The sequence below is a fragment of the Meles meles genome, chromosome 6, assembly GCF_922984935.1.
Source record: "Meles meles chromosome 6, mMelMel3.1 paternal haplotype, whole genome shotgun sequence".
In the NCBI taxonomy this organism is placed as follows: domain Eukaryota; kingdom Metazoa; phylum Chordata; class Mammalia; order Carnivora; family Mustelidae; genus Meles; species Meles meles.
Window position 1 is genome coordinate 73013017 of NC_060071.1, and position 21535 is coordinate 73034551.

A 21535-nucleotide genomic window follows, 5' to 3' on the forward strand; every position below is an offset into this window, starting at 1 on the left:
CACTGGGGATTTTCTTTTGTCCTAAGGGATCCACACAGAAGTGTAGCATATTAGTTGTTAAGATCAGGGACTCTGGTGGGGTGCCTGGGTGGTTCAGTCAGTTAAGTGTCTGCCTTCAGCTCAGGTCATCTCAGGGTCCTGGGATCGAGCCCTGTGTCCATCTCCCTGCTCAGCAGTGAGTCTGCTTCTCCCTCTGCCCCTCTCTCTGCCCCTCCCTCTTGCTCTGCCCCTTCTCTCTCTCTCTCTCAAATAAATAAAATCTTAAAAAAAGACAAGGGACTCTAGAATTTTTCTTTTTTTTTTTAATATTTCATTTATTTATTCAAGAGAGTGAGAGAGAGATGAGAGGGGAGAAGGTCAGAGGGAGAAGCAGACTCCCCGCAGAGCTGGGAGCCCAACGCGGGACTCAATCCCGAGACTCCGGGATCACAACCTGAGCCGAAAGCAGTGGTGCAACCAACTGAGCCACCCAGGCACCCAGGACTCTAGAATTTTTCTAAGATGGTGAATGCCTCTGTTTTTTCATTTCTTAAAAATCTCCCCAAAACAAAGAGAAACTAAGAGACATTGCAACAGGAAACTACATAGTACAGAGAACTGAAAGATGAAGGTCACTGACATCATGGGATCGAGAGAGGTGAAAGCTAAGAAGCTGGTACCAACAAGAAGGAAGTTGATTGAATTCCTGAAACCTGAGAAATCAGAGGCACCAAATATAACTAGAGATGAACTAAGGTTTCAAGTTTGAAAACAGGAGGATTTTGGAAAATCTGTGTAAAAAAATCCTAAACCTCTGCTCCCCTCTCCCACCATGTTGGTAGACTGGAGGTTTATTCTCTGGAGAACACCTAGAAGAGCTCTGAAATCAAGGACACTACAAGGGGAGGCGGGCAGGGGTGAAACACTGAAAACAGAGGTTGAGTAAATATTTACTTATTAACCAGAGAGAGTGCCAGGGCCCTTCCCTTGCACAGCTTCTAGAACTCCAGTAGCCAGTTTATGCTTGTAGGCAAAAGAATCTAAAAGTCTAATTCTCAGGTAGAACTACTCTGTCATGGAACAGTGCAGAACCTACTGGCAATAGCCTCAGTCAGTTAAGCATCCAACTCTTTTTAAATTTTTTTTAATTTTTTTATTATCATATAATGTATTATTAGCCCCAGGGGTACAGGTCTGTGAATCGCCAGGTTTACACACTTCACAGCACTCACCATAGCACATACCTTCCCCAATGTCCATAACCCCACCTCCCTCTCCCTACCCACCACCCCCACCCCCCGCAACCCTCAGTTTGTTTTGTGAGACTAAGAGTTTCTTATGGTTTGTCTCCCTCCCAATCCCATCTTGTTTCATTTATTCTTTTTTGACCCCCCACACCCTCCACATTGCATCTCCACTTCCTCATATCAGGGAGATCATATGATAGTTGTCTTTCTCCAACTGACTTATTTCTAAGCATCCAACTCTTGATCCTCCAGTTCAGTCTTGATATCAGGGTCATGAGTTCAAGGCCCACACTGGGCTCCATGCTGGGTGTGGAGCCTATTTTAAATAATAATAATAATAACAACAACAATAATATTTCTTGAAAGTGAAATGAAAACAGTAATGGTCATCCTATCTGAAAAAAAAAATGCTGCAGAGAAACAGCTTTTTAAAATTAAAAAAAAAAAAAAGTAAAAAAGGAAAGAAAACTTCCCAGAGCTGAAAGACAAATTGAAAGAGCAAAGTGAGTACCCAATGAAATGAGTGCAACTTAAAAATTTTAAACACCAGGATGAAATGTAAGACTACTAAAAAAAAGAGAGAGAGATTGAGAGAGGAAAGAGTCTCTAAGACTAACATTTGACTTGGCAACAGCAGTACTGCAAGCTGGAAGACAAAAGATCAATGCCTTCAAAATTCTTAGTAAAAAGTACTGCCTATCTAGAATTCTATATCCAATCAAATTATCAATCAAGTGTACGGTAAGAACATTTTCAGACATTCAAAATCTCAAAATAGCTTACCTCCTATACACCCTCCTCAGGAAGTTACTAGAGAAAGTGCTCCATGCAAACAAGAGAATGAGAAGAGAGAGCTGAGGAGCCAGGAGAGAGAGGGAAAGGGATCCCCAGGCCTGGAGAGCAACCAGTCCAAATTGGAGCAGAAGGCTAACAGGAAATCATAAAGGGAAAAGGAAATTAGAGCATCTGGTGGATTTCACCACGAAGAACATTGTATTTCCAGGCTTTTGGGTGGTGAGGAAAGACCTGTGAATAGAAACTAAGAAAACAAAGCAAATGGGTAGGTGGCAGTGAATTGCAAGAAAAATAAAAATTGTCTCAATAACTGGATCAGAGTGTATTCCTTGGCTCATCAGTAGTGTACGATGAGCAAAATAATGTGAGCACTGAATATTGAGTTAACTAAAAACTGCGATATTGGAAAAACTGAAGAGAATGATAGAGAGCTTCAACTTCCTTCAGCACAATAGAAGGTCAACAAATAACATCTAAAATTGATTAATCAAAAGATAGCAGTCTAAGCATGTAATTTAGAAGCCGGAGAGAAGAGGAAGAAGTTGACATTGGATTGGCACTGATTACAAGAGTGGACAGTGTCAGCCTCCAGATGGTAGAGAGGAGGCAAAGGATGGAGCAAACAAGTGAGGAGACAGCATCCACCATTTAAAAACCTTTCAGTGCTTGGACTGTTAGAATGTAAACTGCGCATGTGCTTTTTTTTTTTTTTTTTTTTTGAACCAAGGAAAAGCATTCTCTCTGAAGTCACATGCATTTGGATTTGAATCTTAGAGAACTATGTTGCTACCTACGTGATCTACAGCAAACTGTTTTCATCTTTTTGAGACTCTGATTCCTGAACTGTAACTGAGGACTTTTTTTTTTTAAGTAGGCTGCACACCCAACATGGAGCCTAAAGCAGGGTTTAACTCACAACCCTGAGATCAAGACCTGAGCTGTCAGGAGTCAGACGCCTAACCAACTGAGCCACCCAGGCACCCCAGGGGCAAATACTTTATTATCTATCACATTTTGGTAGGATTCTATAGAAATCTGAGCAAGACCATGAAGGTCAAATGCCTGGCACATAGTAGTAAGACCCTCGCTAAAAGTTTTCTGTTTACCTGGTGCTTTCCGTTCCGCTCTGGACACCCTAACCTCTCACCCTTTAGTCATCAAATCCTAGTGTGGATTTCAGTCCCCCAGGTGTGCTTGCATGTGCCCTCGCCTCTCTCATGTGGAATCAAAAGTTTGATCTCTGTTAAACAATCAGATGATTCTTGACCTAAAATACAGCTCCCTTGAGGTGTGAATTTGATTATAAGGAAACACGGTTTCTCCTACAGGCAAGGAAAACTCAAATCACACCGGGTATGCTCAGCCAGGGACGAGGAAAACCTGGGTGAGAACCAGACATGGCAGAAGGTTCCAGGATCCCCCAGTTCATGCATGCAAACACCTCCAGCTTACAACTTTAATCCCTTCTGCTGGTGTAATGAAATCCCTCAGTTCATGATGAAAACCGAGCTCATGGTATTGTGACTCTCACCCCAGCTAACTCCCACTCCCAGGTGACAGCTGCACCTGTGAGGCAGGCTGGCCTGCTGCCCAGACACCCAAGGCACCTGCCCGCCTGCTGTGCCCTAGACTGCCTTTGGGCTGCCTGCCCTTGGGCTGATGTCCGGGCCATTAACTGTCCAACAGGGAGCTTGAGGGCTTCCCGGGGGAGGTTACTCCTTTGATTGCAGCGATTGGACTGTATGCAGCGTCCAGGTGCAGGCATGGCCGATGATATAGAGATCTACTTGGCCTCGGAGGAGTTTATAATCCCATGGGGGAGAGCAACGTTCACCACCCATCAGAAAAGGAAATGATCTAAGAGGGTGATTATGGGCTGCACGTGGATTTAGTCAAGTCTCAGGTTTACACACTGGAATGCTACTTCGGAGCGTCTCACGCAGGCCTGGGAGCAGGTTAGCCCCAGGTCAGGATGTTATTTTTTAGAGCAAAAGTCAGTATTCTTCGAATACTTATGATGTTTTATTCCTGGAGGGGCAGTGAGGGACAACAGGATGGGAGGCGAGGGTAATCTCGGAAAAGCTGACAATCCTTAACTGGGAAGAGTGCCTTGTGAAAGGGTGACCCTCCAATTCTCTGTCTAAAAGGGAACACTTGGGAGTGAAAGGAGTGTAATTAATAAGCACATCAGGACCCCGGGCATCAACCAGGACTGGCCCTGACAAACCAGGCATATGGTCTCCCCGCTTCTAGGTACTTTCTAATTCTAAAAGGGAATACAGATAGTCCCCAACTTATGATGGTTCCGCCTATGATTTTTTTTTTTACTTAAAAATTTTTAAGTAAAAAATAAAAAATAAAAGTAAAAAATAAAAAAATAAAATAATAGTAAAAATAAAATAAAATAAAAGTAAAAAATTTTTACTTTTTTTTTACTTTTTTTACTTTACTTTTTTTTATTTTACTTTTTTTTACTTTTTTACTTTTTTTTATTTTACTTTTTTTACTTTTTACTTTTTTTTTTATTTAGTAGGTGAATACCGTGGTGTGAAAGTGGTACACACTCAGTAGAAGCCACATGCCGAGTTTTGAATTTTGATCTTTTCCCATCTAGCAATCGATACTCTGCTCCTCTCTCGTGAGGCTGGGCAGCCACAGTGAGCCACAGCTCCTGGTCAGCCGTACGATGACGAGGGTGAACAGCCGAGACCCAGACAACAATTCTGTTTCTCACTTTCAGTACAGTATTCAATCAATTACCTGACATCTTCAATACAGTATTATAAAGTAGGGTTTGTGCTGGAGCTTTACCCAGCTGTAGGGTTATGTACGGGTTCTGAACACGCTTAAGGGATGCTAGGTTAAGCTATAGAGTAGCTTAGAGTAGGTGAATAAACAGAGTAGGTGAATAAACAGCATTTTTGACTTAGGACATTATTAATTTATGGTGGGTTTATTGGGATGTAATGCCGTCAGAAATCGAGGAAGATCTATAGATTCCGTGACCTATGGACCTAGCTTGCTGATTAAGAGAATAGGTTCCCGCTCAGTCAGAATGTCAAAGTTCATGCAACTAGCATGAGACCCCTGGGCTCTACAAACATTTCCTCCTCCAAAGGCCACACAAGGGACCCAGTTTATACAAAAACCAGTATTTGTCCACTTTGTTGGTTAGGACTCCTGACAACACTTCACCACCTGAGTTTTCACCAACAAGTACCCAGAAATGAAAGGCATCTGTACTGCTCCCCTGACCCACTGCCTCCTCTCACGTGGAACTCAATTCAAGCTTTGTTTTGGTTTGGTTTTTATCCATCTTATCAAATGCCGTCCCCTTACCAGAGAACCACCAGTCTCTCAATGCCAACAGCTCTTTTCCAAGAGGAACTCTTATCCCCAAATAACTTCAGAGTGATTTCACACAATAGGAGATAAGGTAAGAAATGCTCTTCAGAAGCTTTGCCCTCTTAAGCAAATTTGTTGTCCAATCCAAGAAATTAACATTTGAAGTGAGAAGTCTGGTTACCCAGCACTTTCACCCATTCCATTCCATTTCCTGTTAAAGGTCATAGAATTACAGAATTTGCAGGTTAAAATTATACTTGTTTACCTTCCTCTCCCACCACCAGACTGTGATCTCCTGGAGGACATAAATTGCATTATTAGTATAAAATATCATTGAAATTACCACAGATTTGGACGTATTTGTAGGGGCCTCACAGGCCATTGTGGTTGAATGGAAAGCAACCGGGTCCTAACTCCACCTCTCCCGCTGACACAAGCTCTACTTTCAGTTCTTACAAGCAAAACAATTTTTCCTTTGTGATTTTTATTTATAGCAAAACGTATTCCTCCCAGGCCACCCAAGGCAACTGGGAGCCAGCTTCCTTTCTCTCTTCCCCTTCCCAGTCCCCCTGGGACATTTTCATCCTCGTGGTTCAGCTTTACCTGGTTTTGTGACCTCTGGGTCTGTGAAAGTAGGACATGATCATGAGTCTTCTCTCCAGAGGCGCCTGGCTGGCTCAGGCAGTTAAGTGTCTGCCTTTGGCTAGGGTCATGATCACAGGGTCCTGGGATCGAACCCCAAATCAAGCCCCTTATCCAGCTCCCTGCTCAGTGGGGAGTCTGCTTTTCCCCCTCCCTCCCTTCCTGCACTCATGCTCGCCTTCTCCCCCTCTCTCTCAAATAAATAAAATCTTTAAAAAAAAAAAATTTCTCGGGGCGCCTGGGTGGCTCAGTGGGTTAAAGCCTCTGCCTTCGGCTCAGGTCATGATCTCAGGGTCCTGGGATGGAGCCCCGCATCAGGCTCTCTGCTTGGCAGGGAGCCTGCTTCCTCCTCTCTCTCCGCCTGCCTCTCTGCCTACTTGTGATCTTTGTCTGTCAAATAAATAAATAAAATATTTTTTAAAAAATTTTTTTCTCTCCACCCCTGAGACCCTAATAGTAATCACTCTGTAGAAAATCATTCTCTCTCCTTACACTGTGCTCCCAGTTTTCTTCTTCCCTGTCAAGTGAAGACAGTTGTGAGCCTTTGATAGATCTTTCCCATGGGATCCCTCCTTTTTGGTAGTTGACTGAGATTCACCAACCCCATCAAGAAAACAGTCAGTACCTTAGTCTAACTTCAGAGTGGACGTGGATTAAATGTTGGCCTCACTTAGTTCTATCAAATCATCTCACATTACCTTTTAAAAATCAAAATAGGAAAAGCCAAGTCTTTGGGTTATTAGATGGGAGTTCTAGCTGTCAGCCCAAACCATGTGGGTTGGCGAGGAGGGGGCGTGATGTGGTGTGAGTAACATAAAAGGCGTGCACTAAGAGGTGAATCCGTAACCAACATAAATGTGTAGAAACGTAAAGGCGATTACAAGTATGTAAGTATACAGTCTCCAGAGAGGGTTTAATTTGGTCTCTCCTTCTCCTGCCACAGAAACCAAATGATCGCGTCCATAAAGTGAGACTGGCAATAGGAAATGGCTTGCGAGCAGACGTGTGGAGGGAATTCATCAGGAGATTTGGGGACATTTGTATTTATGAGTTCTACGCTGCCACTGAAGGCAATATTGCCTTTCTGAATTACACGAGAAAAATCGGTGCTGTTGGCAGAGTAAACTACCTACATAAAGTAAGTACATTGAAAGATGAAAGTGTACGGGACTGCCTTTCAGAACAGAGAGATTTCTTAAAAGCTGTGTCACGATGATGTTCTTAGAAGCTCGTACCATGTCAGAGCCGAGGTCGATCCGTGTCTCCAAGAGAGGATCTGCTCATTCTCTATGACAGTGAATGCAAAGTGACAGGGCCCTTTCATTTTTAAATCTCAATTTCTCGTAATAACAACCTATTACACCTTTGCTACCTGCAACTTCTGCGCAATATTCCCAATGCATTTATGAGTGTAGATGACCAAACACCAGAAGCCTACTGGTGGGTAAGTTGACCACACACTGCGAAACAGGTTGTTTCTCTCTCATGGTCCTGTGTGTCACAGTGACCGGGGGACATTTGTACACCTACAGGGGCAGGGTGCCACCCCCTGAGCTCTGGGTCCCATGGTTCTGAGGCAGGGCACCCACATCAGTGTTTGCCAAAAGCTGTGACGCCAGGATCCAGAACCACCATTTGGATCTCCCAGAGAACTGGAACGTGCCCCGGCTCTGGGATCTCGCAAACATTCGTATTTCCCCGATGACTCCACCAGAATGCTAGTTCTTATTTTTCAGCCAGCTCCCACAGCAGTCTCTGCTCCCACTCAGGTGTTTATTGTCTGGTGTCTCCAGACGGTCTCTTTGCCTTTCTTGTGTTTGAGCAGTCAGTCTTCCTGGTGATCACGTCTTTCAACAATCCCAGGAATTTTCAGCACTGGCTGGAGCAGTCCCAGCTGTCAGTGTTCCACTGGCAGCCCTTCCTGCCTGGCCCTGAAGGGTTATACCAGAGCTCCCAGGCAACAGGATGGGCTAATCCTCAGAGTGCAAAGGACAGTAATTTGTGTGCCGAAGAGCTCAGCCTCGAGAGATCAAATTTCAGCACGTTGCATACTAACTGGGCGACCTTGAGCAAGTCTCTTCTGTTGCTTAGGCCTCCCTTTCACTGTTTGCAAAACAGAGATAAAAAGAGAAAATGTAGAGCCTAATGCATCTGGCCCAAACTGTATTTATAATGAGGGGAAAGGGTTATTGAAAGAATTAAATAGCTTGGGAAAAAAGTCCTTAGAGGCTATAGCCCAATGCCTGTCATGTAATAGCCGTGAACAATTATTAGCTATTGCTATTGTGCTTATTATCATCCCATTCCTCACATTCTGGCTTATCTCAAGGCATTCTCAAACCCCAGGAACATCTCAGACACTGACAGCCACGTCTATGCAACACAGGTCCTGCCACCTCCACGCCTGTGCCATCTGGCTCAGTGGCCACTAGCTATATGTGGCCATTGCTATTTAAATGATGTAAATGACATTTTAAATTCAGTGCTTCCTTCTCACCAGCCACGTTTCACGTGCTCAGTAGCCACGTGTTTTATGGCTACTGTGTTGGGCAGTACAGATGTAGAGCATTTCCATCATAGCTGAAAACTCTACAGGGCAGCACTGCTACAGGGCTGAGAATCCATCTTACTCCTCACTGCCGCCGTGCCTGATAAGGTCAGCCTTCTCTAGCTAGCTTCAGTTCAACCTGCACCAGCCCAAACCTTGGGTACCCAGGTCGAATGCAACTCGGAACAAGAAAGGGTAGGAGGCTGAGTTGATTGAGACATGGTACAAGACGTCCATGTCATTACAACTGACCCTCAAAAAGACAAGTTTCAGGGAAACTCGTTTTAAACCAGACCTGAGGACCTTAGAAGTTGGTGCCATATATTACTTCGTTCTTGGCTTCTCATCCATTGGTTGCCTTGTTTTATTGTCAGTTTTTCGGCTTTAAGCAAGAAGGTATTTTTTTTAATTGGAAAAAAAAAGTGGGAGGGGGGAGAAGATGCCCCTGCAACTGATGTGGAAAGAAACATTAGTTACCAGCCCCCAATTTTTTACACCCTTGCAAATAAACAAGCTCTAACATTGGCGGGCTATGAATGCTACTTGCTTTGTAATGGTTATCTGCTGCTATTGAGGCATAGGACTGGTTACCTTATCATATAGATTTAAATCTGAAGTGGACACAGTCTTCCTGGCTAATAATTACTTCTAAACACTGTCAGATTTAGTAGAGGAAATAAGAGTAGAGAATATTAGTAGAGAAAATCATATGTTTATTTCTCTTACTGGGCTACATAAATTTAAATTCTTGTGTCTTTGAAATGTATATGTGAAATATGGTGGAGTTTTAATCATTTGATAGCCACATGCATGAAATAATTATAGCACTAAGCCTTAACTATATTGGAAAATATGTGGAAACGTGAAACACCTAATAGTGGCATACAGGTTTTTAAAATCCCCTTGTGATATGTCTACCCAAACACATGTGGGAGAGTGTTCACAACATCATCATTTGTAAAAGTCTAAAACTGGAAACAGTCCAAATGCCAATTAACAGGAAGATAGATCAATTGTGGTGTATCCATACAAGGAAAATCCCGTGGCAATAAAAAATGAACCATTGGGGAAAAAAAACAGCATGGCTAGACGAGTAACAGACATTATACAGAATGAAAGCAGGAACAAGGGCACATACTTTATCTCCTTACCTCATTTATTTGAAGTTAAGATAATTGGTGGTGATAAGTTAGAATAGCAGTGGACATGACAGAAAGGGGCAAGAGGAGACTTTGACAGTATATGGAAGTGTTTTATTTCTTGGTCTGTGTGGTAATGACATGGATGTGTCCATATGTAATTTTACCAAACTGGGTGTTTAAGATTTATGTACTTTTTGTACTTAAGGTATGCTATGCCACAATAAAAGGGGAAAGATGTAAAGAAATTTATATTTGAAATGATATATTTTGGGGCTCCTAGTTGGCTCAGTCAGTTAAGCATCTGCCTTCAGCTCAGGTCATGATCCCAGAGTCCTGGAATGGAGCCCCGTGTCCAGCTTCCTACTCAGCGGGGGTCTGCTTCTCCCTCTGCCTCCACCTCTCCCCATGGTTGTGCTCCTGCGTGCACACTCTCTCACTCTCTCTCTTTCAAATAAATAAAATCTTAAAAAGTAAATAAAATAAAATTATGTATTTTAATTTTTCTAGAAAGTCGTAACTTACGATCTGATTAAATATGACGTGGAGAAAGATGAGCCTATGCGAGATGGAAATGGATATTGCATCAGAGTTCCCAAAGGTACGGGAGAGTTCTGTTCAGTTAACCTGGGTTGTTTTTTTTTTTTACCATTATCAAGTGACTATTAAGAACTAACATACAGGGACACCGGGTGGTTCAGTGGGTTAAGCCTCTTCCTGTGGCTCAGGTCATGATCTCAGGGTCCTGGGATCGAGCCCTGCATCAGGCTCTTAAAAAAAGGTTTAAAAAAAAAAAAAAAAAGAACTAACATACAATTGCTAAAATGAATACGTGATAAAAAAAAAATTTTTTTAGGGTGGGGGAATAAAAGAGACTTATTTAATACCCTCAGAAATAATTAATTTCCAGGAATTCCAAAAGGTATTCATTTACCACTACATATAGCATAGTTATACTTTGAAACTTAGCTTAACAACTTCCTGTCTGTGAGGTATTTTGGGGAAAGGGATATGGAATGATGGTTGCAAAATCTAGTTCACTTTAGTGGGTTTTCCTTCACCTTCAAACTTAAAATACCCTGCATTTGTCTAATGATGTGTGTAAATCATTATTTGGTAAAATACTAACATTTGTAGAATTACAAATGTGTGGCCACATAGAATTCTGTACTTTGTGTGTACCGTGTCTATACATGCATATATGATGTGTATGGCTATACATGTACATGGGCATGGAAAGTGACCCTTCCTACAGCCAGCGTGTTGCCAATGGATTGTATGACAACAGTTGTTTTGTTTGATTGGTTTTTTTGGTTTCTTTCTTTTTTGTTCTCTTGCATTCACCAATTCTTAGCACTGTGTTATTTTGCTCCAAAGCTAGGCATTTTTTCACATTTCTATCAAGGCATGAAAAAAGCAAAGTTGCTCATTGAAAATTCTCAAGACCTCTGTCACTCTTACTCTAGGTTTACCGGCATGTTCCAAAACCCATTTTTTTAAAGATATTTATTTATTTATTTATTTATTTATTTGATAGAGAGAGCCACAGCCAGAGAGGGAACATAAGCAGAGGGAGTGGGAGACGGAGAAGCAGGCTTCCCACCAAGCAGGGAGCCCAATGCGGAGCTCGATCCCAGGACTCTGGGATTATGACCTGACCCAAAGGCAGTTGCTTAACCAACTGAGCCACGCAGGCGCCTCAAAACCCCCTATTAAAGCCAGGTTTCACACTTCAATGGCAGAGGGGAGCCTGGGTGGCTCAGTTGGTTAAGCGACTCAGGTCATGATCCTGAAGTCCCAGATCAAGTCCTATATCGGGCTCCCTGCTCTGCAGGGAGTCTGCTTCTCCCTCTGACCCTCCCCCCTCTCATGCTCGCGCTCTCTCTCTCTCTAATAAATAAATAAAATCTTTAAAAATATATAAATATAGGCAGGAAAGGATAGGTTTTTAAAAACATTTTCTTAGTTTGGTGTTACTTAGATTTTATTATTTTAAGTCTACGGCCATACCACGCTGAACGTGCCTGATCTCATCTGATCTCGGAAGCTAAGCAGGGTTGGGCCTGGTTAGCAGTTGGAAGGGAGATTTTATTATTTTAAGCCATGTGTCAACCTCTTTAAAATAAAATGTGATCAAAACCCAATTACAAGAGTTTGAAAAGGCACAAGAAAACCAATGAGTTTCAATTTCATTACAAATTTTTAAATCTGGGAATAGTCTGAAAAAATATATGCTAATTTCAGCCCGGAGTTAATTTGATAACTGGGGCAATGTCCATTGGCAGGACTTAGGGTTATGCACATGAGGGATAGGCATATCTTCTGTAAAATGGGATAAGAATTATTTGAACACAGTCACTTTTGGAAGAATTTTAAGATCCACTTGAGGAACAGATATATACGGAGTTTCAATACCTAGAATTTAGAAAATCTGTGCATTTGGTCAATCAAAACAGATTGAAAGAGAATTTTATAAGTTTATGTCTTAGAAATACTATAAAACTAAGACAGAATGGTAGGGATGTTTCACTCGGGAGTTGTCTTAGGTTGTAGAAAATGAAAGGTTGAGGTAAAGGAGAAAATATCTTCCATTTGCAAGTTCAAAAACTGATTCCAAATACTGTATGCAGATTATAAAATGATAAGCATCTGAATGTTGCCACTGTACATGGAAAATTAGATCAATGTTGTGCCAGCTTTGTAAATGATTTCTAATAAAGGTAACTGAAAATGCAACCTGAACAACATCGCACTACATTTTTGAGAGTATTTTAATTACTAATAAAGTCTTTAATTTTTTCATTGTGGAAGACAGGCTTAATGCCAGGCCCTATAAGATTAAAAAATGGCATTTGAAAATAAAATAAAATAAATAAAATTACATTTAAAATGGTACTTTCAGCAGGTTTAAGGGCCACACGTGAAGATGTCTTTTTCTGAGTATATGGCAACAGTTTCAAGAGAATGTTAATAATAAAATTTGCCTACTGCTAGCAGATAAAAGAACAGTTTACTCTCTTCTGTTTTAGGTGAGGTTGGACTCCTCATTTGCAAAATCACAGAATTTACACCCTTTTCTGGCTATGCTGGAGGAAATACTCAGACAGAGAAGAAAAAACTGAGAGATGTCTTTAAGAAAGGAGACCTCTATTTCAATAGTGGAGATCTCTTAATGATTGACCATGACAATTTCATCTACTTCCACGACCGAGTTGGAGATACTTTCCGGTTGGTTTCTTTGAATTATTGAGCCAGAAAACTAACACATGTACAATTTGGCTGTCTCCTAAATTGGAACCTCATTCTACTTTGGCTCTGATGCTCCATTTCCTTCTATATCTCAGTGCATCAGTTCAACCTCTGTATTCCCAGAAAATAAGCAACAAAACACAGAAAGTGTCACTCTGCAATGCACAGTTAACTTGCTTGAGCAACACCAGATGAGGAAAAAAGCAGAAAACTTGGGCCCGATTTTTGAAGCCTAATAGTCCATCCAATTCCTCTCCTTTATCCTACACTTGATCTTAGCCAAAAGGCCGAGAAGCGATCCTCTCCTTTATCCTCAATTATTACCAGACACTCGTAGGACAGCCAGGAATTTTCACACTGCTTCCAGTCATGGGGCCTTTCTTCAGATAAAACCAAAGGCAAACTAATGTGGAGCTGATGGGCTGAAGAGGAGGTGAAGTGTTCTGAGCCCCACCTGTTTCCCTCCCTCCCTCGCTCGCTCCAGCCCTAACCAGGTGGTTTCCCACAGAAACCTGAGTCAGCACCATGAAGTTTGGAGATCATTATAATAAGACCATGAAACTAATTCCCAACCACAGCATGGGCCCCCAGCCTCATGACACTTGGGTTTAATCAGCTTGCTTCCTGTGTAAGGTCCTTGAGACCAGGCCCTGTGCTTGCTGGTTCACCCCCCAGCACCTAGCCCGGAGCTTAATACACATGAATGAATAAATGAATGAATGAGGAAGGGATGGAAGGTGTCTGGCTGCAGTAGGCAGAGCAAGAATAGGAATGAGGAGAACCAAGCACCTAAGCTCACCCCTCCTCCTGACCAGCTGTGCTGTCACGGCAGGTAACCTTTCTCAAGCCCAGTTCCTTCACCCATGAAATAAGGACCTGCCAGGCGCGGTGGTGCACGTACCTGTAGTCCCAGCTACTCAGGAGGGACGCAGGAGGATTGCTTGAGCCCAGGAGTTCTGGGCTGTAGCGCACTATGCCGACCGGGTGTCCGCACTAAGTTTGGCATCAATATGGTGACCTCCCGGGAGGGGATCGGGGGACCACCGGCTTGCCTAAGGAGGGGTGAACCAGCCCAGGTTGGATACAGAGCAGATCAAAACTCCCGTGCTGATCAGTAGTGGGATCGCTCTTGTGAATAGCCACTGCACTCCAGCCTGGGCAACATAGCGAGACCCTGTCTCTTAAAGAAAAAAAAGAAAGAAAGAAGGACCTCAGTGATCCTCCCATCTCTAGTATTCTATGAGTCAGGATGCATACGATGTTTTTATGCCACCTTCATGTTACGAAAATATACTTCTGGGAGATCTAAAGAATTTTTAAATGTAAGACAAATTTTAATTCTTTATTAAGAGGACAAGTAGCCCGAGGTTGGGCACTAACATTATAACCTCCCTGCAAATAAAGTGTATCTCCTATTCAAAGCTTTCCCTTTGCCATGAGACCCCGAAATACAAGGACGAAATTCCATTAAATTGAATTAAATAGCAACCAAAGTCAGTAAGAAAAGTGAGAGACCTAAACACATCAAAAAGTCATTGAGACTTATTTTTATTTCCTGGGCCTTTCTCAGGCCAAACCTGTATTTCAACACTAGACCAACACCATTCTTTGTGTCATGTTTCATGTGGTGAGGTTGGAACTTCACATTTTATTATTTAGTTCTACGCCTTTGTCTTTTGTTTCTCAAGCAAGGTGACTGAGTCAGGGGCATCCGGGGGAAGAGAGTGGAACGCAAGTGCTGGCCCCTCCAGAGGTCTGGGGCTGACACCACCTGCCCTGTCCCGGCAACCTGGCCAGGGACCATCAGTAACCGCTGCTAACCTTGCCTTTTCTTCCAGCTGGAAAGGGGAAAACGTGGCCACCACCGAAGTTGCTGATATAGTAGGACTGGTCGATTTCGTCCAAGAAGTAAATGTTTACGGAGTGTCCGTGCCAGGTATGCACAATATGTTGTAAGTCTAACCCTTGTGCCTAAACCCACACAGTAACTGAACATTGTTTTAAGCCCAGAGCAAAGTTTGTCATCACTTTTGCCTGTCAGCTGGAGAGTCCAACAACTCTTTGAGCCACCTGGCAGTGAGGGGCTGATGTCTGGTTTATAGTCCACTGTAAATCAGCCAAGTCAGTACATCTGAACCTGGCCTCCTTCCATGGTTCAGCTCCCTGGCTGTCCTTGGGCTCTCAGGCAAGCCAGATCTCTCCAAGATGCATGGTCCCACACTGCATTTGGCACCCCTCAGGCTTGATAGTGGGGAAATGGTACCTTGGCCTCTGAACCAGGAATCACAAATAAAAACAAGTAGAATTGTTAAGAGGAAAAAAACTGAAAAGGAGCTGACTTTGTCCAGACTTCTTTTAAAACAGGTCCTTGACTTCAGCCCACCCCATGAGTTTCAGAATCATCACACAGGGTGGGGTCACCAAGCCATCAAGTGCAGATCTGTTTCTGCCAGCAGAGTGGGGACTGCTGAGTTCTGACTTTGGGAACTTGGCTGAGTACCTGCTGGCTGTTTGACATTGGGCAAGTCACTAAAATTTGGGGTAATACCAGCCCTGCAGTTGAGATTGTCAAGAGAACTCATTCATTTCAACTACGTAAATACCAAATGCCTGTTTACCAGATATATCCAGGAGTGTTGTCATGGGAAGAAATCATTTTCATTATAGATGACAGAGGATTAAAACCTGCAAATCACTGTCCAAATATAAGGTGCTAGGGATATTATTAATATTCCCCCAGTACTCAATATTTGGGATTCTCACCTATTTTCCAAAGGAAAATCCAAAAGTCTCTCTTTCCTGAGCTGCGATGGTTTCCCATGACTTTGGGCTGTCTTTAATTTTTTTAAGACGATCTGAGACTTTCTCTTGCCTGTTCCTCTCCAACCCTGTGGCAGTGCCACGAACGGATGTGCAGCTGCCTCCCAGGTCACAGAGCATGAGGTACAGCACACTCCTCATGTTGGAACACGGGCTGAATTCACACAAAGACACATGTCCTTGTTGTCCACCATCACGGCATGCTGGGCCCTCACAGACCCCACCTGAAATGTTGCATGCATGTCCGAATGCTGGATTTAGCTAACCACACAAAAGAATGTGTATGAGAAGGTGAGAGAATCTGGGGAATGGAATGGAAGGATCGAATCCAGTGCTCTTCAGAGTGGGGTCACTCGGGAGCTTGCTCACAGTGCGATTTCTCAGGCCGACCCCAGACCTACTTACTGAATCAGAATCTCTGCGGTGGGGTCTGGACAGCTGTGTTTTTTTTTGTTGTTGTTGTTGTTTTTTTAAGATTTTATTTATTTATTTGACAGAGAGAGATCACAAGTAGACAGAGAGGCAGGCAGAGAGAGAGAGAGGGAAGCAGGCTCGCCGCTGAGCAGAGAGCCCGATGCGGGACTCGATCCCAGGACCCTGAGATCATGACCCAAGCCGAAGGCAGCGGCTTAACCCACTGAGCCACCCAGGCACCCCTGGGCAGCTGTGTTTTAACAAACCCTCCAGTGATTCTTAAAAACAATGAAGTCTGATTGGGAGGTGAGGAAAACGTTCTAGAACTAGATACAGGTGATGGTTGCACAATGCTGTGAATGTACAAAATACCACTGAATTGTACACTTTAAAATAGCTAAGATGAATTTTATGTTATGTGTGTGTGACCATAATTTAAAAAAAAAATACTGAATTCTGAGAAGCACTGAAGCCTTGTCTGGCCGATCATCAGGATCATCTGAGAAACTTTTTTTTTTTTCATTTTATTTTTTTTTTCCATTTTATTTATTTTTTCAGCGTAACAGTATTCATTGTTTTTGCACAACACCCAGTGCTCCATGCAAAACGTGCCCTCCCTATTACCCACCACCTGTTCCCCCAACCTCCCACCCCTGACCCTTCAAAACCCTCAGGTTGTTTTTCAGAATCCATAGTCTCTTATGGTTTGCCTCCCCTCCCCAATGTCCATTCATCTGAGAAGCTTTTGTTTTGAGTTTTTATCTAAGTTCCAGTTAGTTAATGTACAGTGTAGTATTAGTCTCAGCTATACTGTATAGTGATTCAACCTGGGAAACTTTTTAAAGCCCAGATCTAATAGATCAGAACCTCTAGGGTTTGGGACTAAGACTCTTTATGCCTTCTTTTTATCCCCAAGTGACTCTAACAACTACTAAGATCTCAGAATCACCCATCTAGAACAAAAAGAAGAGGAGGTTAATGGTTTTCAAATGACTTTAAGGCAATCAGGTAGAACAAGGAGCAGGTATGCAACACCAGGGAACAAACTTTCACTTGAGATGTCTCATATAACCAGAGGCCAACAACAGAAAAGGCTGTCTCCTAGGGCAGGGAATGTCCCAGGGACTGGGATGTGTGAAGAAGCTGGATGTCCATGTGAGGTCCTGTGAGGATTCTGCAGCATTGAAAGCTTCGAGATGAGCTGAGACGTTGTTTCTCAGCTTTCAGAGTCTGTGATTCTCGATATCTTGCCTGTGGCTGGCTGGTCTACCAAGCACGCAGCCAACCCCATTCCAGCCTAGAAACACAGCAGGACTATCTAGAATAAGCCAGTCTACCAGAGTGATTCTCAGCAGCAGAGAACTCAGCGGGACCTTCACACATCTCAGCTTTCAACCAGGAAGGTACTCCAAAGTTTGGGTCTGGTTGACATTTATTAGGTGTCACACCAGAACTTCCCAGCTACTCTCCAGAACCTTTTGTTCTCTATAGACCTTTCTGCAATGATGAAAATGTTCTGTGTCTGCACTGTCCAATATGGTGGACAATAATCATGGCTGCTAAGCACTTCAAATGTGGCTAGTACCACTGAGGAATTGAATTTTTTATTGGATTTTATTATAATTAATTTTAAGAGCCAAATGTAACCAGTGGCTGCCTCACTGGACAGTGCAACTCTATAGAGACTCTGGCCAGAACAGCTGTAAACCGGAACCTTCTTCCTTCTGGAGCTGAACCGGCCCCAAACCAAGCCCTGGGAGCCTGGGAAGAGACCAGAGACCCAATAGGACTATTCATGTCTCAGCTGGGCATTGCCTCTGTCAGAGCAAGAGGCAAGGAGCCAGTCAGCGCTGAAGATTTCTGTTGCATCAGCCTCTGCCTTGATTCTAAAAGAAGTTTACCAGAGACATTCGAGAGTCCTGAGATGGGTGCTCTTGAGAGAGCTCCCAGAGTGGGGACCCCTAGAGAAAGAGGGTCCAGTGCCCTTCCTCCCTCCTTTAGCTCAAGGCATATTGTATAGGGGTGCACTTTCTTTCTTTTAATGTTTCCTCTTGCTCCCTTCCATATTTAGAGCCACAAGTAAACACACAGTCACCATGGGAGAGGTTTCGAAAGCTGGGGCCCAGGTGACAAAGGACGGGCTCCTTCCCCTCTCTGATTACAGCTAAGTAGTTCAGGGAAGTGGACCTAGACTCCCGCTGAGTCTGCTGGGTCAGGTAGAAGATGTATTAAGACCTAATTACCACTATCCTCACAAGAAAACAGTTGAGTAATTGTTCTAAACTCCTCTCCACTTACGTTGCTGCGTGACAGGGAGGAAAGAGCTGCTGGATCTCCGTGGAGACACAGCCTCTAAGGGAGTAAAGCTTATCAACAGAGGGCCCACAGCAGCTCACCCTTGTGCCTCCCATCACCCTTCCCACCCACAGCTTCTCTGAAATGCAGAGAGGCAGAGCTATTAAGAAACTTGATTAAATAAATAAGTCTCAAAGGTGGTGTTTGTGCCCTGAAGCACAACGGACCTGACGCTGCACCCTGAGCCCGGTGGTGCATGACAGGGGACAAAGGACTTTTCACCAGAGTCCAAAAGCCAAAATTCCCTGAGCCACCAGTGGGACTTGTCTCCCTCTCAGGTGTTTTCATGGAGGCCACTAAGAAAGATGACCACTTGTCTCAATCCAGTGTCTCACTCTGCCTGTTATTTGCTGTGTGAACGTGAACAAATTCCTCATTGTCTTTAAGCCTCAGGTTTTTCATCTGTAAAATGCAGATAATATTTCTACCTCTTCATAAGGCTGTTGTGCGGGTTAAATGGGGTAGTCCATAAACACACTTAGTATAGGGTCTCGCATATGATAAAGATTTAATTGGGACACCGGGGCGGCACTGTCTGTTGAGTGTCCGACTCCTGGTCTCAGCTCCGGTCATGATCTCACCGTCTTGAGATCAAGCCCTGCATCGGGCTCCAAGCTCAGTGAAGAGTCTGCTAAAGTTTCTCTCTCTCTCTCCCTTCGCCCCCTTCCCACTTTCCCTCTCTAAAGTGAATAAATAAACCTTTAACAAGAAGATTTTAATCGGCATATAGCTCTTGTTGTTGTTGTATTCGCTTTAGAATGACTTCAACATATATCTGAAATAAAAATTCCAACTATCCAAAAGAAACCCATGTTCTCAGTCCCCGCTTCTTTGAATCAGGAAAGCGTCATAAATAGCACAACACAGCTAATGTTTTCTCGTTTGATTTCTAGGTCATGAGGGTCGAATTGGCATGGCCGCAATCAAAATGAAGAAAAACTGTGAATTCGATGGAAAGAAAATCTTTAACCATGTTGCCGATTACCTGCCCACATATGCAAGGCCCCGGTTTCTAAGAATACAGGTGAGACCTCTCGCTGTGGAGTTCAGTTATCCTCTCTCTCAGAGACAGCTGTCTCTTAGAGAGCAACTCCCTTCTACCATGGCGACTCTATTAACCAAATTTTCACCACCCCTAACCCGGAAGCTCAACAAGGAAGCAGAAATATCAGAAAATAGAACTAGCAGAAGCCAAATTCTGATCCCTTTCTCCCTAAAAAGACAGACCAGTTCACTGAGCAGCAGCATTAGCTGATAACTCACAAAGACTGTGTTTGACGAGGCATGACAGACACTTGAAACAGAAACGCTCTGACCCTCCTATTTGTTGTTTCCAGTTCTAAAGAACGGAAAAATCCACTGTAGTTCTACACCTTTCTAAGGTGTGAAATTTAATTGGGCATCATTAGCCGGTTGGAACTATCAGAAGCTTAACTACCACCACAAGAGGGATGTTTTTTTCTTTCTCAGACATTAACCCGTTGGTTAGCTTAACACTCTCACTTTTGGACTATGAGCTCTATGATTCTGTAGCTGGAGACTTGAGAAAAGAAATATTAGATTACCTGCTATTGCGGAAGTTATAGGGTTATTTCTGTTGCTGTTCATAAAGCACTGACATTTGCTTTACGAGAATGGCAGAGAGACGTGAACATTGGAATAGCCTCAGGTCCGCCATCACCTATCAACTGAAGAAAGAAAAAGCCATCTGTGTGAAGATGATTCCCTAGCCCCACCCCTCCATAAATTAGGATATTCTAGTAACACCTGGAGCTCAATAAGCAGTTCTACTCTGCCTCTCACCAACCACAGCCCCTCGTGCCCCACAGGTGATTTTAAAGCCTCAGGGGAATGGAAAACTACCTCCACAGAGCCCCCCCCCCCCCCCCACACACACCCTGTGGAGCTTCTGTAAACCCGAGGTATCGATACGTGGAACTGCCCTTCACAGCTTCCACCTGAACCAGCCTTCCTGTCCCACCTCTGCCCCTTGGCCTGAACCCTCATCTGTTTACAAAACACTCCACCAATGTGGACTGTTTGCTGTTTTTCAGGACACCATTGAGATCACTGGAACTTTTAAACACCGCAAAGTGACCCTCGTGGAAGAGGGCTTTAACCCAACAGTCATCAAAGATGCCTTGTATTTCTTGGATGACAAAGCAGAAACGTATGTGCCGATGACTGAGGACATTTACAATGCCATCAATAATAAAGTTCTGAAATTCTGAATATTCCTGACAGGCTAACTCACATTTCCAGAAAGAAACTGAATGAACCCAGTACAGCCATTTGGTGTAATCCAACCTTAATTTGCTTGAAGATTGCGAGATGCAATTTTTTTATGCATTCCAAAAAGGGAGGCTTTTTAAAAATTACACATTAACCTTGACATGTGAAAATATTTAGAGATAAGTATTTTTTCAATTTGCACCTACCATTCGTATTTGCAGAACAAGCTTGTTAGAGGGTGCATTATTTCCTAAAATATATAATAAAATAGATGAATGCCAACTGATGTGATGACATTGTCTCTTTCTTGACTTTAAGTGCAAAAACCCTGAGCCTAACAGCCTTGTTGGCAACTTTTCTTACATGTCCTAACTCATCATAAAAATAATGGCATTGTAGGTTAAAAATAAATAAAGACAAAAATAAATTAAAAATGGCAAGAAGCTGAAAGGTGAGGGGGCTGGGTCACTAATGAGCAGTCCGGTGGAAATCCAGCTCCAGTGTGAGGCCAACTCTCCCCTCCTCATAGCATCTGGGCCACTGTCTACAAATTGCATTCTCCATCAGGTGAGAAGGCCACCTAGACCCCTTAAAGGAGCCTAAGCCAACAGTACCAGAATTTTATACATGGAAGGTGTTAGTAGACATTTCTCAGTTGGCTGATGATTGTCCTGTGGGGATACAGCTCAGGCACTTCTAAGATCTGATTATTCAGAAAACAGAAAACCCAACTATTTGTGAATCCCCCAGTTTTTTAAATGTGAAGGCTC

The 21535-nt window shown here is 43.2% G+C and overlaps 1 protein-coding gene across 1 annotated transcript in view; it reads left to right on the plus strand.

Moving 5' to 3' along the window:
- Positions 1 to 21050, plus strand: part of SLC27A2 (solute carrier family 27 member 2) — a 45733-nt gene extending 24683 nt beyond the window's left edge. Inside the window, exons 5-10 of the mRNA XM_046010242.1 lie at positions 6952 to 7146; positions 10206 to 10296; positions 12725 to 12923; positions 14783 to 14880; positions 19427 to 19557; positions 20588 to 21050. Of these exons, the coding sequence (XP_045866198.1) occupies positions 6952 to 7146; positions 10206 to 10296; positions 12725 to 12923; positions 14783 to 14880; positions 19427 to 19557; positions 20588 to 20764 (891 nt within the window). The 3' untranslated portion in view covers positions 20765 to 21050. The remainder of the gene's footprint in view (positions 1 to 6951; positions 7147 to 10205; positions 10297 to 12724; positions 12924 to 14782; positions 14881 to 19426; positions 19558 to 20587) is intronic.
- Positions 21051 to 21535: the final 485 nt, after the last annotated feature.